Source organism: Scyliorhinus torazame, chromosome 3, assembly GCF_047496885.1.
Source record: "Scyliorhinus torazame isolate Kashiwa2021f chromosome 3, sScyTor2.1, whole genome shotgun sequence".
Taxonomy (NCBI): Eukaryota; Metazoa; Chordata; class Chondrichthyes; order Carcharhiniformes; family Scyliorhinidae; genus Scyliorhinus; species Scyliorhinus torazame.
The window spans coordinates 19599977-19618087 of record NC_092709.1 but is presented as its reverse complement, the minus strand read 5'-3'; the positions used below and the strand labels follow the sequence as shown (position 1 = coordinate 19618087).

The 18111-nt window shown below is 46.8% G+C and overlaps 1 protein-coding gene across 8 annotated transcripts in view; it reads right to left on the bottom strand.

Moving 5' to 3' along the window:
* Positions 1 to 18111, bottom strand: part of gstcd (glutathione S-transferase, C-terminal domain containing) — a 256913-nt gene that overhangs the window by 18433 nt on the left and 220369 nt on the right. Inside the window, exon 9 of one of the 8 annotated variants that reach the window (XM_072495362.1) lies at positions 9601 to 10443. The exons of the other annotated variants lie outside the window; for them this stretch is intronic. Within the exon in view, the coding sequence (XP_072351463.1) occupies positions 10237 to 10443 (207 nt within the window). The 3' untranslated portion in view covers positions 9601 to 10236. Of the gene's footprint in view, positions 1 to 9600; positions 10444 to 18111 lie in introns of those variants that run through there. 8 annotated transcript variants of the gene reach the window in all.

Genomic DNA, 18111 nt, shown 5'->3' with positions numbered 1-18111 from the left:
ACAATATAGGTAAAAAATGGGACGAGGTCCTACAAGCTGAATTTAGGGAGCTAGGAGTTAAACTAAAAAGTAGGACCTCAAAGGTAGTAATCTCAGGATTGCTACCAGTGCCACGAGCTAGTCAGAGTAGGAATGTCAGGATAGAGAGGATGAATGCGTGGCTCGAGAGATGGTGCAAGAGGGAGGGATTCAAATTCCTGGGACATTGGAACCGGTTCTGGGGGGGTGGGACCAGTACAAACCGGACGGTCTGCACCTGGGCAGGACTGGAACCGATGTCCCAGGGGGGTGTTTGCTAGAGCTGTTGGGGAGGGTTTAAACTAATGTGGCAGGGGGATGGGAACCGATGCAGGAAGTTGGAAGGTAGTAAAACAGGGACAGAAACAAAAGGCAGTAAGGGGGAAAGTGTAAGGCAGAGAAGCCATAGTCAAAAATCAAAAAGGGCGACAGTACAAGGTACAGTGACTGAGGGGAGCTCAGTGAATAGGATCAGGAATACTAAAATAAATAAAACGGTAAGTGAAAACATTAATGGTAAGCGACGCGGCAGGTTGTTACATGAAGAAATGGGTTCAACGACAAGGAAAATTAGGAGAAAGGTTAAGAGGAAATATAACTTAGGAGAGGTTACTGATCGAGGTGTTAAGATTCAGAACAGAGGTTAAAAAGCCAACATAAGTGTACTTTACCTGAATGCTCGTAGTTTTCGGAATAAGGTAAATGAGTTGATGGCGCAAATCATCGTGAATGACTATGATTTAGTGGCCATTACTGAAACATGGTTAAAGGATGGTCACGACTGGAAGTTAAATATCCAAGGGTATCAAACATTTCGGAAGGACAGAGTGGATGGTAAGGCAGATGGTGTAGCTCTGTTATTTAAGGATGACATCCGGGCAACAGTAAGGGATGACATCGGTGCTATGGAGGATAAGGTTGAATCCATTTGGGTGGAAATCAGGAATAGTAAGGCGAAAAAGTCACTGATAGGAGTAATCTATAGGCCACCAAATAGTAACATTATGGTGGGGCAGGCAATAAACAAAGAAATAACAGATGCATGTAGAAATGGTACAGCAGTTATCATGGGGGATTTTAATCTACATGTTGATTGGTTTAACCAGATCAGTCAAGGCAGTCTTGAGGAGGAGTTTATAGAATGTATCCGCGATAGTTTCCTAGAACAGTATGTAATGGAACCTACGAGGGAACAAGCGGTCCTAGATCTGGTCCTGTGTAATGAGACAGGATTGATTCAGGATCTCATAGTTAGGGATCCTCTCGGAAGGAGCGATCACAATATGGTGGAATTTAAAATACAGATGGAGGGTGAGAAGGTAAAATCAAGCACTAGTGTTTTGTGCTTAAACAAAGGAGATTACAATGGGATGAGAGAAGAACTAGCTAAGGTAGACTGGGAGCAAAGACTTTATAGTGAAACAGTTGAGGAACAGTGGAGAACCTTCCAAGTGATTTTTCACAGTGCTCAGCAAAGGTTTATACCAACAAAAAGGAAGGACTGTAAAAAGGGGGAAAATCGACCGTGGATATCTAAGGAAATAAGGGAGAGTATCAAATTGAAGGAAAAAACATACAAAGTAGCAAAGATCAGTGGGAGACTAGAGGACTGGGAAATCTTTAGGGGGCAACAGAAAGCTACTAAAAAAGCTATAAAGAAGAGTAAGATAGATTATGAGAGTAAACTTGCTCAGAATATAAAAACAGATCGTAAAAGTTTCTACAAATACATAAAACAAAAAAGAGTGGCTAAGGTAAATATTGGTCCTTTAGAGGTTGAGAAGGGAGATTTAATAATGGGAGATGAGGAAATGGCTGAGGAACTGAACAGGTTTTTTGGGTCGGTCTTCACAGTGGAAGACACAAATAACATGCCAGTGACTGATGGAAATGAGGCTATGACAGGTGAGGACCTTGAGAGGATTGTTATCACCAAGGAGGTAGTGATGGGCAAGCTAATGGGGCTAAAGGTAGACAAGTCTCCTGGACCTGATGGAATGCATCCCAGAGTGCTAAAAGAGATGGCTAGGAAAATTGCAAATGCACTCGTGATAATTTACCAAAATTCACTAGACTCTGGGGTGGTCCCGGCGGATTGGAAATTAGCAAACGTGACACCGCTGTTTAAAAAAAGGAGGTAGGCAGAAAGCGGGTAATTATAGGCCAGTGAGCTTAACTTCGGTAGTAGGGAAGATGCTGGAATCTATCATCAAGGAAGAAATAGCGAGGCATCTGGATGGAAATTGTCCCATTGGGCAGACGCAGCATGGGTTCATGAAGGGCAGGTCATGCCTAACTAATTTAGTGGAATTTTTTGAGGACATTAACTGTGCGGTAGATAACGGGGAGCCAATGGATGTGGTATATCTGGCTTTCCAGAAAGCCTTTGACAAGGTGACACACAAAAGGTTGTTGCATAAGATAAAGATGCATGGCATTATGGGGAAAGTAGTAGCATGGATAGAGGATTGGTTAATTAATAGAAAGCAAAGAGTGGGGATTAATGGGTGTTTCTCTGGTTGGCAATCAGTAGCTAGTGGTGTCCCTCAGGGATCAGTGTTGGGCCCACAACTGTTCACAATTTACATAGATGATTTGGAGTTGGGGACCAAGGGCAATGTGTCCAAGTTTGCAGACGACACTAAGATAAGTGGTAAAGCAAAAAGTGCAGAGGATACTGGAAGTCTGCAGAGGGATTTGGATAGGCTTTGAATGGGCTAGGGTCTGGCAGATGGAATACAATGTTGACAAATGTGAGGTTATCCATTCTGGTAGGAATAACAGCAAAAGGGATTATTATTTAAATGATAAAATATTAAAACATGCTGCTGTGCAGAGAGACCTGGGTGTGCTAGTGCATGAGTCGCAAAAAGTTGGTTTACAGGTGCAACAGGTGATTAAGGCGGCAAATGGAATTTTGTCCTTCATTGCTAGAGGGATGGAGTTTAAGACTAGGGAGGTTATGCTGCAATTGTATAAGGTGTTAGTGAGGCCACACCTGGAGTATTGTGTTCAGTTTTGGTCTCCTTACTTGAGAAAGGACGTACTGGCACTGGAGGGTGTGCAGAGGAGATTCACTAGGTTAATCCCAGCGCTGAAGGGGTTGGATTACGAGGAGAGGTTGAGTAGACTGGGACTGTACTCGTTGGAATTTAGAAGGATGAGTGGGGATCTTATAGAAACATATAAGATTATGAAGGGAATAGATAGGATAGATGCGGGCAGGTTGTTTCCACTGGCGGGTGAAAGCAGAACTAGGGGGCATAGCCTCAAAATAAGGAGAAGTAGATTTAGGACTGAGTTTAGGAGGAACTTCTTCACCCAAAGGGTTGTGAATCTATGGAATTCCTTGCCCAGTGAAGCAGTAGAGGCTCCTTCATTAAATGTTTTTAAGATAAAGATAGATTTTTTTTGAAGAATAAAGGGATTAAGGGTTATGGTGTTCGGGCCGGAAAGTGGAGCTGAGTCCACAAAAGATCAGCCATGATCTCATTGAATGGTGGAGCAGGCTCGAGGGGCCAGATGGCCTACTCCAGCTCCTAGTTCTTATGTTCTTATGTAACGAGGGTGGCCGGTGGCACAGTGATTGGCACAGTTGCTTCGCGGCTCCGGGGTCCCTGGTTCGATTCCTGGCTTGGGTCGCTATCTGTGCGGAGTCTGCGCATTCTCCCTGTGTCTGCTTGGGTTTCCTCCGGGTGCTCCGGTTTCCTCCCGCGGTCCAGGGATGTGCAGGTTGGGAGGATTGGCCATGATAAATTGCCATTAGTGTCCAAAAAGGTGAAGTGGGGTTACTGGGATATGGTGGAGGCGTGAGCTTAAGTGGGATGCTCTTTCCAAGGGCAGGTGCAGACTTGATGGGAACGCCCAGTGTTGTGAGAAGCGCTAGATAAATCAAGTCTTTCCTTTTCTTTCATAGACAGCATCATACCCAATTTTAATGCCCGTGCATGGGCTTTCCAGTCAATGAGCAATGATTGGCAGCAGAAAATGCCTGATCGAATTCCCTTCTTCAATTGATCGGAACGAAGAATAACAAGGAATAACAGGAATGCGGAATATTTGGCTAATGGTAAAGTTCTTGAAAGTGTGGATGAGCAGAGGGATCTAGGTGTCCATGTACATAGATCCCTGAAAGTTGCCACCCAGGTTGATAGGGTTGTGAAAAAGGCCTATGAAGTGTTGGCCTTTATTGGTAGAGGGATTGAGTTCCGGAGTCGGGAGGTCATGTTGCAGCTGTACAGAACTCTGGTACGGCCGCATTTGGAGTATTGCGTGCAGTTCTGGTCACCGCATTATAGGAAGGATGTGGAGGCTTTGGAGCGGGTGCAGAGGAGATTTACCAGGATGTTGCCTGGTATGGAGCGAAAATCTTATGAGGAAAGGCTGATGGACTTGAGGTTGTTTTCGTTGGAGAGAAGAAGGTTAAGAGGAGACTTAATAGAGGCATACAAAATGATCAGGGGGTTGGATAGGGTGGACAGTGAGAGCCTTCTCCCGCGGATGGATATGGCTGGCACGAGGGGACACAACTTTAAACTGAGGGGTAATAGATATAGGACAGAGGTCAGAGGTAGGTTCTTTACGCAAAGAGTAGTGAGGCCGTGGAATGCCCTACCTGCTACAGTAGTGAACTCGCCAACATTGAGGGCATTTAAAAGTTTATTGGATAAACATATGGATGATAATGGCATAGTGTAGGTTAGATGGCTTTTGTTTCGGTGCAACATCGTGGGCCGAAGGGCCTGTACTGCGCTGTATTGTTCTATGTTCTATGAAGGCCAACTCGACCAACAGTCAAGCTGAGTCTCAATCTGCCAGCTCAGCACACACCAGGCGTTGAACCAGGAACATTCCTGGTCTCTATGATTGTGCCATACCATGAAGTTCACTTACTCAAAACTCTTTAAACTTTATGGAGTGTAGGCAGCATTTCTGATCTAATTAGAGATATTTCTTATTGCTCCATTTTAAGTTAATCACTGATTACCATGAAATTATAAAACATTAATTTCCTGCTCTTTTCCACACTGTGTGCCACCCAAGCAACCGTGTAACAAGATGCCAAGAAAACACAAGATAATCTAGCAGCGAGCGTCTAATGCCTCATATGGGGCTGGTTTAGCACAGTGGGCTAAACAGCTGGCTTATAATGCAGAACCAGGCCAGCAGCGCGGGTTCAATTCCCGTACCAGCCTCCCCGAACAGGCGCCGGAATGTGGCGACTAGGGGCTTTTCACAGTAACTTCATTGAAGCCTACTTGTGACAATAAGCGATTATTATTATATTATTATTGATGATGTGGCTGGGTGTTGGACACTTCAAAGTAACATGTGTGAAGTACTGTGAGGTATACCGACTGGAAAAAGGGATGGATGAATGGAGGTTCTTTAAGACCAGAAGACCATAAGACATAGGAGCGGAAGTAAGGCCATTCGGCCCATCGAGTCCACTCCGCCATTCAATCATGGCTGATTTCAACTCCATTTACCCGCTCTCTCTCCATAGCCCTTAATTCCTCGAGAAATCAAGAATTTATCAACTTCTGTCTTAAAGACACTCAACGTCCCGGCCTCCACCGCCCTCTGTGGCAATGAATTCCACAGACCCACCACTCTCTGGCTGAAGAAATTTCTCCTCATCTCTGTTCTAAAGTGACTCCCTTTTATTCTAAGGCTGTGCCCCCGGGTCCTAGTCTCCCCTGCTAATGGAAACAACTTCCCTACATCCACCCTATCTAAGCCATTCATTATCTTGTAAGTTTCTATTAGATCTCCCCTCAACCTCCTAAACTCCAATGAATATAATCCCAGGATCCTCAGACGTTCATCGTATGTTAGGCCTACCATTCCTGGGATCATCCGTGTGAATCTCCGCTGGACCCGCTCCAGTGCCAGTATGTCCTTCCTGAGGTGTGGGGCCCAAAATTGCTCACAGTATTCTAAATGGGGCCTAACTAATGCTTTATAAAGCTTCAGAAGTACATCCCTGCTTTTATATTCCAAGCCTCTTGAGATGAATGACAACATTGCATTTGCTTCCTTAATTACGGACTCACCCTGCAAGTTTACCTTTAGAGAATCCTGGACTAGGACTCCTAAGTCCCTTTGCACTTCAGCATTATGAATTTTGTCACCGTTTAGAAAATAGTCCACGCCTCTATTCTTTTTTCCAAAGTGCAAGACCTCGCACTTGCCCACGTTAAATTTCATCAGCCATTTCTTGGACCACTCTCCTAAACTGTCTAAATCTTTCTGCAGCCTCCCCACCTCCTCCATAGTACCTGCCCCTCCACCTATCTTTGTATCATCGGCAAACTTAGCCAGAATGCCCCCAGTCCCGTCTTTCCACATTATGTTGCCGGTTCACGTGACTTATGGTCAGAGTCACTGCATAACTGTGAAACTTACTCTTGCTGTTTTTGGTAATGAACTTAAAATCTTTGACATGTAAAATGAACTCCCACCACCATGCAGCCTTTGAATGAACCGCAGGAACGGGACTGATGGCAGCTGTCACTTGTCAGATTCTGTATGATTCCGGTGAAGTAAATGAATACATAACACAGCTGGAATATAAACGCAAAAAAAAGCTGAAGCACTCAACGATGTGCTTACATCATCCAGATAAAGCAGCGCACACAGGGCACTGAAAAGAGCAACTAGACCATGAATCCAGTGCATGGAAGCTGATTCAATAGCGGATGTAAAACTGTAAAATTCACCAATGGTGTGTGAAGGCAGGACAGTTTTTAAAATCTTTTCTTGAATTCATTTCCCAATCGACCCAAAATTAGGGAAACAGACTTGTGCTTTTTAAAAAAACGTGTTTATAGCAGGTTTCCATTTGATACACTACAGTAGACAAGGATATGTGCATTGGGTCCAATATACTCCATTGGTACCGACCCTCCCCCCCCCCCCCCACTTTTTGTTGCTTTAAGATATTTTCTTAGGTCTCATATCATACAGTGGGCAATTGTCATCTATTTCCATATACAAAACAGACTTGTTCTGTTCTAGCTGTTGTGATAATGCTGTAATTTTGAAGTAGTCAAAATATGAAACTATAATTCAGACCTCTGGGAATCATGTTATAACATGAAACCGATCTGGTATCAGGGAATTCTGCAAAGAGGATCTTTGGTAATGGCAATTTGGTTCCTTCCTTTTCGTTGTTTTCCCAACTCTAATTCACGAATGGGTGTTTCAAACTACCGGGGCTCTCCCTCCCGCGGAACTCTGGTTGAGTTTGGGCAGTCGAGGCTCTCAGAGCTCCCTGACAGCACCCCGTCGCAGCAACTGGAGAAAGACAGACCTGGATTTATCGTATTCTAAAAACATTTTTCTTGGAGGTTTGATATTTCATATCGTACATCACACAAGACAAAATCGAAACATGTTTCTACAAGAATCTACAGCAACTGCGGTTTTAGCTGTTTTACACGGGATGCATCTTCTCAATACGTGGAGCTTGTCCTACAGGGTCCGCTAGCTACGGCCATAAGGTAATTGAACAAGATGCAGACAAAGATGCTGAACACTTGCTGGGCTTCGGACCGTGGGCCCACTCGGTCATGTGGGGCCGGTTGCTGGCTGCGCTTCCCAGAGAGGGAGCTTATATATAGTTATAGGAAAAGGGAGGTCTCTTCTTGGGTACCTCAGCGGTCGGCCAATACTGCTGTGCGGCCTACCCCCCACCCTGGTTGCCTCCTGGCACTTAGCCATGCTGAAGGTAGGGGAGGGGACGTGTCCACTGAGTGCGCTTTTTCTTTTGTTGCCCCGAGTCCCTTGCGGCTCTCTCCTCTTCTACCTGCTCTGCATTTCCCTTTGGTGCTTTTATTCCCATCCCAACCCCCTTCCTGCCATCCTCCCCCCTCCCCCTGCTGCTCTTCCCCGTCCCCTTTCTCGTCCTTATTTTGTGGCCTGTCCTGCCCCCCCCGCCCGTCCTCCTCCTTGCTTTACTGGACACGCTGGTTACAAGCAGACTCTGAAACAATTTGGTGAAGAGCCTCCATGTTTGTGGAAGCCTTCCTCTGATCCTCTAATGACATATTTTATTTTCTCTGGCTTGAGAAATTCTGCCAGGTCGGACAGTCAGTCTGCCGACTTGGGTGGTGCTGCCGATCACTAGCCGAGCAGGAATCTCCGGCGGGCGATCAGGGAGGCAAAGACCAGGGCATCAGCCGCTCCCTCCATGAAAAACTCTGGCTGTTCTGATACCCCGAAGACCGCCACCGTCGGGCAAGGCTCCACCCTCACCCCCACCACCCTGGAAGTGGCCTCGGAGAAGGTCGTCCAGTACCCGACTAGTCTGGGGCAAGACCAGAACATGCGGGTGTTATTGGGCGGGCGTCTCTGGCACCGTTCACATTTGTCCTCCACCTCCGGGAAGAAACCTCTCATTCTCGTCCTGGTTAGGTGCGCCCCGTGCACCACCTTTAGCTGCGTTAGGTTCAGCCCTGCGCACATGGAGGTGAAGTTTGCTCTGTGCAGGGCTTCGATCCAGAGTCGTCCATCTATCTCCCTAGCTTTTCCTCCCATTACTCCCTTGCCTCATCCAGGGATGAGTGTCAATCGTCCATATATGTCCGCACAGTTCCTGTCTCCTAGCTCGCCCGCAGTCAGTAGTCGGTCCAGTAGTGATTGTCCTACTATCAGGGGAATGGTGTTGTTTCCTTGCGGAGGGAGTTTTTGACTTGGTTATATCTTAATTGGTTCCCTATCAGGAGCTGAACTTGTACGTTATTTCCCCCAGGGTTGGTACTCTGTCCTCTATGTACATGTCTCTAACCGTCAAAGTCCCTTTGTCCTGTCGCCACCTTTTGAAGAAGATGTCCATTGTCGTGGGGATGAACTGGTGGTTTTCACAGATGGGGGCCAAGGTAGACATATTGGTCAGACCGAAGTGATGTCGCACTTGATTCCACATTCAAAGTGTGGTTACTACCACTGGGCTTTTTGAGTATCTGGCTAGGGGGCCAGTGCTTGGATGGATGTCCCTGTGCAGGCCTTGGGTATGAAAATCGGGAGGGATTTTAACAGGAAAAGGAACTTGGGTAGCACATCCATCTTGGTCATCTGCACTCTCCTCACCGGCGAGAGTGAGAGCGAGTCCCACCTCTGTCAGTCCCTTTTAACCTTCCCCCACCAGACTCGTCAGGTTCCATTTGTGGATCCATGTCCAGTTGTTGGCTATTTGGATCCCCAGGTATCAGAATTTGGTCTATGCCAGTTTGAACAGCACTCCCCAGCTCTGTGCTCAATGAATGCACCGAAAGGGACTCTGTGCAAAAACTCTCGTCCTCTCACTTGATGGAAAGCACAATGCTCCGCCAACCTGCCGCAGCAATTCCTCAAATGACACGAGGAGGAAAAGACAAAGTGTTGATGAGAAAATGTGTACATCTCACAGGTCTCAACTATATCCTGGCTTTATGTTAATCACACGAGTATATTCACAGAGCAATGTACGTCTCTTCTGATCTAAAGGGAAAAGTGCTGGTTGTAATTCAACGCTCCTCAGGGATTGCAACAGATAATAACATTCTTTTATCTTCAACTTTCCTTCAAACCAAAACTTTAAGCAGGCATGTTCCATCAAACTGTTGTGAAATTGCTTACAATTTCACAAATCCAGAAACTCATCATTAATCATTCTCAAAGAATGCAGAATCTTGTTTGTGGTTTTTTGAAAATTGCTTCTACCTTTCTGGAAACAGAGGTTTAATGACTGACATCATAATGCCTTGATCCAAATGCACTGTAGTTAAGGTGAAGTTAATTTACTGTTAGAGAGAGAGAGAGAAAATGATAAGAGATACAGAAAGGAGGGTGCTTGTTACCCTTCATTCAAGATCTTTTATCGAGATATTGCTTCTCTAAACAGGTGAATAACAGTCATTGATGATAAAAAATGCAACAGTATAAGGAGTTTAGTAATACATTGTAATAAGAATATGTATTCAGCCAGTCATTGACATTCCTGGATGCCTTCATTGCTTGATGTTTAAAAAAAGGCTTCCCAAAGTTCACTGAACTGGATTGCACAACTTGCGAGCTCAAAGGCTTATTTTTAGGTATTTAACTGATATTGTGTTTGGAGGAACAGAATAAACCCGGACAAAGCATTTGCCATGGTTTGCTTTCGCTTGTATTCCTTCAGATGCATCCGGCCTCAACACGCATGAAGTTCACATCGCACTAGGTAGTCACTGGGTATCAGAACACTGATCCCGAGCATCTTTCCCCTGTCTGTCTGCTCTGGGACTGGCTCTGAATACAGAGCAATGCTGGAACACACCAAACTGAAGAAGACAGAGCCTGGCAGACTCTGGATGTCAGTGAGTGAAGGCGAATGTTCCCGGTGCTTGGCAACTGACTTGATCTGGAACAGCCGTCTCCCTTTTTGGTAAAAGGGAATTTGTGCTATGAACAAAAAAAGAGGCAGACGTGTTCAATTAAAGTTTTCTGGGCTGCATTTCTGTCCAGATTTCTGCACAAACTTTCCAACAAGAACCAAAATAGCTTTTACTTTTGCAATCAGAATGCAATCTTTTTTTGGGGGGAACATTCAAATTCAGCATTAGGACTTTATATTCTGGGAGATCTCTACAAATCATATACTAACAGGTGCCTTCAGCAAGTAGTGTATATTTTAAACTTTTAATACGTTGTATTGCAGTAATAGTGTTGCAGTTACCCATGCCAGCAGCTGTCAGTCTGTGCGTCTGTGTGGTGTGTGTGTGTGATGCATGTATGTGATGCATGTATGTGTGTGCATGTGTGTGCGTATGTATGTGTGGTGTGTGCAGTTTGTGTGGTGTGTATCTGTGTGATGTGTCTGTATACACGTGAGGTGTCTGTGTGTGTAGGTGCGTGTGGTGTGTGCTGTGTGTATTTTGTGTGTGTGTGAGGTATGTTTGTAGTGTGTGTGGTTTGTATGCATGTATATGTGTGTGTGGTGTATGTGTGTGGTGTGTGTGTGCTGTGTGTGTGGTGTGTGCAGTGTTTGTATGTGTGTGTAGTGTGTGTGTGTGCTGTGTGCAGTGTTTGTATGTGTGTGGTGTATGTGTGTGTGTTGTGTGTGTGCTGTGTGGGTACGTGTGTGGTGTATGTGTGTGTATGCGATGTGTGTATGTGATGTGTGTATGTGGTGTGTGTGTGTATGTGGTGTGTATGTGTGCTGTTTGTGTGTGTGTGGTGTGCATGTGTGTATATGGTGTATGTGATGTGTGTATGTGGTGTGTGTGTGGTATGTGGTGTGTGTGTATGCGATGTGTGTGTGGTATGTGGTGTGTATGTATGGATGTGTGTGTGTATGTGTGCTGTTTGTGTGTGGTGTATGTGTGTGTGGTGTGCATATGTGTGTATGGTGCATGTGATGTGTGTATGTGGTGTTTGTGTGTGTGGTATGTGGTGTGTGTATGCGATGTGTGTGTGTATGTGATGTATGTATGTGGCGTGTGTGTGTGTGTGCTGCTTGTGTGTGTGAGTTTGTGATAAAGCAGGTTAATATAGGCCAGGATGTTATGGCCCCTCCCACCTAGTGGAATATCACAGCCCCACTGAACTGAATGGAGATATAAATTGCTCGCGCATCCTCCAGGAGGCTGTAGAACCCTGGCCGCACAGTGTTAATTATTCTCAGCCTTGGGCAGCACGGTGGCGCAGCCCTGCTGCCTCACGGCGCCGAGGTCCCAGGTTCGATCCCGACTCTGGGTCACTGTCCGTGTGGAGTTTGCATATTCTCCCCGTGTTTGCGTGGGTTTCGCCCCCACAACCCAAAGATGTGCAGGCTAGGTGGATTAGCCACGCTACATTGCCCCTTAATTGGAAAAAATGAATTGGGTACTCTAAATTTAAAAAAAAATATTCTCAACCTCCTGGACTAATAACCTACTGTGGCTGCAAAGGAATTTAAATAATTTAATAAATCCAGAATTTTAAAAATCTAGCATCGATCAGTGGTGAGCCTGAAGCTACCAGATTGTTGTAGAAACCATTTGCATCACTCATAGAACATAGAACAGTACAGCACAGAACAGGCCCTTCGGCCCTCGATGTTGTGCCGAACCTTGTCCGAAACCAAGATCAAGCTATCCCACTCCCTGTCGTTCTGGTGTGCTCCATGTGCCTTTCCAATAACCGCTTGAAAGTTCCTAAAGTGTCCGACTCCACTATCACAGCAGGCAGTCCATTCCACACCCCAACCACTCTCTGAGTAAAGAACCTACCTCGGACATCCCTCCTATATCTCCCAGAACTGCACACAATACTCCAAATGTGGTCTCACCAGGGTCATGTACAGTTGCAGCATAACCCCACGGCTCTTAAACTCAAGCCCCCTGTTAATAAACGCTAACACACTATAGGCCTTCTTCACGGCTCTATCCACTTGAGTGGCAACCTTCAGAGATCTGTGGACATGAACCCCAAGATCTCTTTGATCCTCCACATTCCTCAGAGCCCTGCCGTTGACCCTGTAATGCCCATTCAAATTTTTCTGACCAAAATGAATCACCTCGCACTTATCATGGTTAAACTCCGTCTGCCATTTATCGGCCCAGCTCTGCATCCTATCAATGCCTCTTTGTAGTCTACAACAGCTCTCCACCTCACCCACTACTCCACCAATCTTGGTGTCATCAACAAATTTACTGACCCATCCTTCAGCCCCCTCCTCCAAGTCATTGATAAAAATCACAAATAGCAGAGGACCCAGCACTGATCCTTGTGGTACACCTCTGGTAACTGGTCTCCAGTCTGAAAATTTTCCATCCACCACCACACTCTTCGATGTGATAGCCAGTTACTTATCTAATTAGCCAAACTTCCCTCTATCCCACACCTCCTTACTTTCTTCATGGGCCGACCATGGGGAATCTTATCAAATGCCTTGCTAAAATCCATGTATACTACATCAACTGCTCTACCTTCATCTACACATTTTGCCACCTCCTCAAAGAATTCAATCAAATTTGTAAGGCAAGACTTACCCTTCACGAATCCGTGTTGACTATCCCAGATTAAGCTGCATCTTTCCAAATGGTCATAAATCCTATCCTTCATGACCTTTTCCATTAACTTACCGACCACCGAAGTAAGATTAACCGGCCTATAATTACCAGGGTCATTCCTATTCCCTTTTTTGAACAGAGGAACAACATTCGCCACTCTCCAGTCCTCTGGCACTATCCCTGTGGACAGTGAGGACCCAAAGATCAAAGCCAAAGGCTCTGCAATCTCATCCCTTGCCTCCCAAAAGAATCCTAGGATATATCCCATCTGGCCCAGGGGACTTGGCGACCCTAAGGTTTTTCAAAATAGCTAATACATCCTTCCTCAGAACATCTACCTCCTCCAGCCTACCCCGCTCTATCACACTTTCATCCTCAAAAACATGGCCCCTCTCCTTGGTGAACACTGAAGAAAGTATTAATTCAACACCTCTCCTATCTCTTCTGACTCCATGCACAAGTTCCCACTACTGTCCTTGACCGGCCCTAACCTTACCCTGGTCATTCTTTTATTTCTCACATAAGAGTAAAAAGCTTTGGGGTTTTCCTTGATCCGACCCGCCAAGGACTTCTCATGCCCCCTCCTAGCTCTCCCAAGCCCTTTTTTTTAAGCTCATTCCTTGCTACCTTGTAACCCTCAAGCGACCCAACTGAACCTTGTTTTCTCATCCTTACATACTCTTCCTTTTTCCTCTTGACAAGACATTCTACCTCTTTTGTGAACCATGGTTCCATCACACGGCCATTTCCTCCCTGCCTGACAGGGACATGCCTATCAAGGACATGCAGCATTTGTTCCTTAAACAAGCTCCACTTTTCATTTGTGCCTTACCCTGACAGTATCTGTTCCCATCTTATGCTCCCTAATCGCATCATAATTACCCCTCCCCCCGTTATAAACCTTGCCCTGCCGTATGGCCCTATCCCTCTCCATTGCTATAGTGAAAGACACTGAATTATGGTCACTATCTCCAAAGTGCTCTGCCACAAACAAATCTAACACTTGGCCCGGTTCATTACCCAGTACCAAATCCAATGTGGCCCCACCTCTTGTCGGCCTATCCACATATTGTGTCAGAAAACCCTCCTGCACACGCTGTACAAAAACTGCCCCATCCGAACTGTTCGACCTATAGAGGTTCCAATCAATATTTGGAAAGTTAAAGTCACCCATGACAACAACCCTGAGACCTCCACACCTATCCATAATCTGTTTTGCAACTTCTTCCTCCACATCTCTATTGCTATTTGGAGGCCTATAGAAAACTCCTAACAACGTGACCGCTCCTTTCCTATTTCTAACTTCAGCCAATATTACCTCAGTAGGCAGATCCCCCTCGAACTGCCTTTCTGCAGCCGTTAAACTATCCTTGATTAACAATGCTACTCCTCCACCTCTTTTACCACCTTCTCTACTCTTATTGAAACATATATGCCCCGGAACATCCAACAACTATTCCTGTCCCTGTTCTAACCATGTCTCCGTAATACCCACAACATCGTAGTCCCAGGTACCAATCCACACTCCAAGTTCAACTATCTTATTCCGGATGCTCCTTGCATTGAAGTAGACACACTTCAACCCAGTTTCCTGTCTGCCGGTACACTCCTGCGACCTTGATACCCTCCTCCGACCTTGATACCCTCCTCAGTACCTCATTACTCTCAACACTGGCTTCTGGACTACAGCTCATTTTCCCATCCCCCGACAAATTTGTTTAAACTCCCCCGAAGAGCCATAGCAAATTTCCCTCCCAGGATATTGGTGCCCCTCTGGTTCAGGTGCAAACCGTCCTGTCTGTACAGGTCCCACCTTCCCCAGAATGTGCTCCAATTATCCATGTACCTGAAACCCTCCCTCCTACACCATCCCTGCAGCCACGTGTTTACCTGCACTCGCTCCCTGTTCCTCACCTCACTAGCACGTGGCACCGGCAACAAACCAGAGATGACAACATGGTTTGTCCTGGCTCTCAGCTTCCACCCTAGCTCCCCAAATTCCTGTTTTAAATCCCCGTCCCTCTCTTACCTATGTCGTTGGTACTGATGTGTACCACAACTTGTGACTGTTCCCCCTCCCCCTTAAGGATTCTGAAAACACGGTCCGAGTCGTCACAGACCCTGGCACCCGGGAGGCAACATACCACCCGTGAGTCTCTTTCGTTGCCACAGAACCGTCTATCTGTCCCTCTAACTATCGAGTCCTCAATAACTATTGCTTTCCTGCTCTCCCTCCTTCCCTTCTGAGTCACAGGGACGGGCTCAGTGCTGGAGATCCGTTCACCGTGGCTTACCCCTGGTAGGTCGTCCCCCTCAACAGTATCCAAAGTGGTATACTTGTTACTGAGGGGAACGACCACAGAGGATCCCTGCACTGACTGCTTCCTCCCAGCCCCTCTCACCACCACCCATCTATCTTGATTCTTCGGAGTAACTACATCCCTGAAGCTACTATCTATGACCACCTCAGCCTCCCGAATGATCCGAAATTCATCCAGCTCCAGCTCCAGTTCCCTCAGCGGTTTCTGAGGTGCTGGAAATGGGTGCACTTCCCACAGGTGAAATCAGCAGGGACACTGACGGCGTCCCTCACCTCAAACATTCTGCAGGAGGAACATTGCACTGCCTTCCCTGCCATCCCCCCTAGATAACTTGCGGATAAAAACAAGAAAAAGACAGAAAGAAAGAGCTTACCTTAGGTTAGAGGAGGTGGAAGGGTGGTGGACACTACAAGTGTAGTGTCTCGGGTTTAGGAACCGCCCAACTTAAATACAGGGAAAAATAAAACACTTAACCAGCAACCACTGCGCCCCACACGATAATAGCAATCAGCTGTTATGGGCCTGCGCAAACAATTTAAATCTTTACTACTTACCCAGCAGTCACTCGGTCCTCACTCCGACCGGATTCAGCTGGAAACCCCCAACAGTAAGTTAAAAAAAAAAATTACTCCCCTTCTCAGCAAGCACTCACTCAACAACCACTGCGCTCCACACTATAACAGCAATCCTGTCCTTTAGGGAAGGAAAGCTCATGTTCTTTAGGGAAGGAAAGCTGCCACCCTTACCTGGTCTGGCTATATGTTGATTCTTAAACTCCCTTTGATATGACCTGACAAGCCAGTCAATCTGGTTCAGAAATGCAGCTCGCCATCATTTTAAAACTCTTGGGCAACTAAGATGATCAATAATCTGCTGGCCGACTTCCGGTGGCGGCTATGAATGAGTAAGTCGCACATTTGGTGGCTCCCGCTCTGGTCGGTCTTTTGGACCTTTCCCCCGGACTTTTTCCCGGTTTTAAATGGTGAATTTGAAGGCTGAGGCAATTGGGCACCGTTTCCACGTATCGGTGTATGGAGGAAAGAACCAGAAGTGCACGAAAAGGCAGAAATAGGAAGATAGGCAAGGGCTGTGCTGAAGCTGCAGCAGGAGACAGCATGGCTGAGGACCGGACCCCTGGTGTGTCGGCCCAGCGATCAACGGAGCAGTTGATGCAGGTCATCCAGGACAGTTTTGCCAAACAGAAACGGGACTGCCTGGACCCGATTAAAGAATCGATTGATTGGCTGGAGCACAGACTGGACGCCCAGGATCGGGCGATCCAGAAAGTTGAGAAGGCGCTGTCTGAGCAGGAGGAGCATCAAATAGCGGGTGGTGGGGATGCTGTGGGACCAGCAGAAAAGGCTTCTGGAGAAGGTGGAGGACCTAGAGAATAGGTCCCGCCGGCAGAACTTAAGAATTGTCGGGCTCCCGGAGGGGGCCGAGGGAGCGGATGCTGGTGCATACGTAGCAGGTATGTTCGAAAAGCTGCTGGGGGAGGGGACATTCTCTCGACCCTTGGAGGTGGACGGGGCGTATAGAGCGCTTGCGAGGGAGCCGCGAGCGGGGGACCCACACAAGGGCAATGGTGGTGAGATCCCACAGGTTCCTGGACAAGGAATGTATTCTTCAGTGGGCCAAGCGAATGCGGAGCTGTAAGTGGAACAACAGTACCCTGCGGGTGTACCAGGACCTGAGTGTGGAGGTGGCTAGGAAAAGGGCAGGCTTCAACCAAGTTAAGTCAATCTTCTTCAAGAAACAGGTGAAGTTTGGACTGCTGTATCCAGCTCGTCTTTGGGTCACATATGAGGACCAGCATCATTACTTTGAGTCGCCCGAAGATGCGCTGCACTTTGCGAAAAGAAAAGGACTGGCGGAGGGTTGAACATTTTTGAACTTTGAGGCTACTTGTGGGCTTATATTGGGCCTTGTTTTTACTTTTTTTTACTTTTTCTCCTCTTATTTTTTCTCTTCTGTTTTTGAGTTCTGTTTAAGTAGGGGGGAGGAGGAAAAGTTCTGTCGTTTTCGGGGGGGGGGGGGTATTGGTGGATGTTGGCAATGTCTTTTTCATTGATGTGTACTTTTGTGGAATGGAGACGTGCTTGTTTGGGTTTCGGTAGGTGGTGTTTTTTTTTTCAGCTGGGTGATTTTGTGAGGACTGTTAGATGAGGGGATTTGTTTGTATGAGCAGGGAGGAGGGGAGTGAGGGAACAATAAGTGGGAGACTTTTTGGCGTCGGGGGCTAGCTGGGTGAGCTAGCTCACGGAAGCGCAGTGGGGGGGGGGTTACATATGTTTAGTTTATTATATGGGTTAGGTTTCAGAGTAGTGTTGCTAGGGGGGAAGGGGAGTAGTGGTTCTGCTGACGAGGGAGGGACTTCGGTGGAGAGACAGTGAGGAGGTCGGTGGCGGGGTCCGCCGGGGGGCGGGCCGGAGGCGGCGCAGCGCATGGGCTGGAGGTGGGCCCAAGAAAGGGGATGGCTGATCGGCAGAGGGGTGGGCTCTTTGCTCCCCAACTAGGCTGATCACCTGGAATGTTCGAGGGTTAAATGGGGACTGAAGGCGGACGTGGTAATGCTGCAGGAGACACACCTCAGAGTAGTGGACCAGCTAAGATTGAGGAAAGGCTGGGTCAGTCAGGTTTTCCACTCGGGGCTGGATACAAAGACTAGAGGCGTTGCGATCTTGATTAATAAGCGGGTGATATTTGAGGCAGGCAGAATAGTTTCGGATGTGGGGGGTCACTATATTATGGATAGT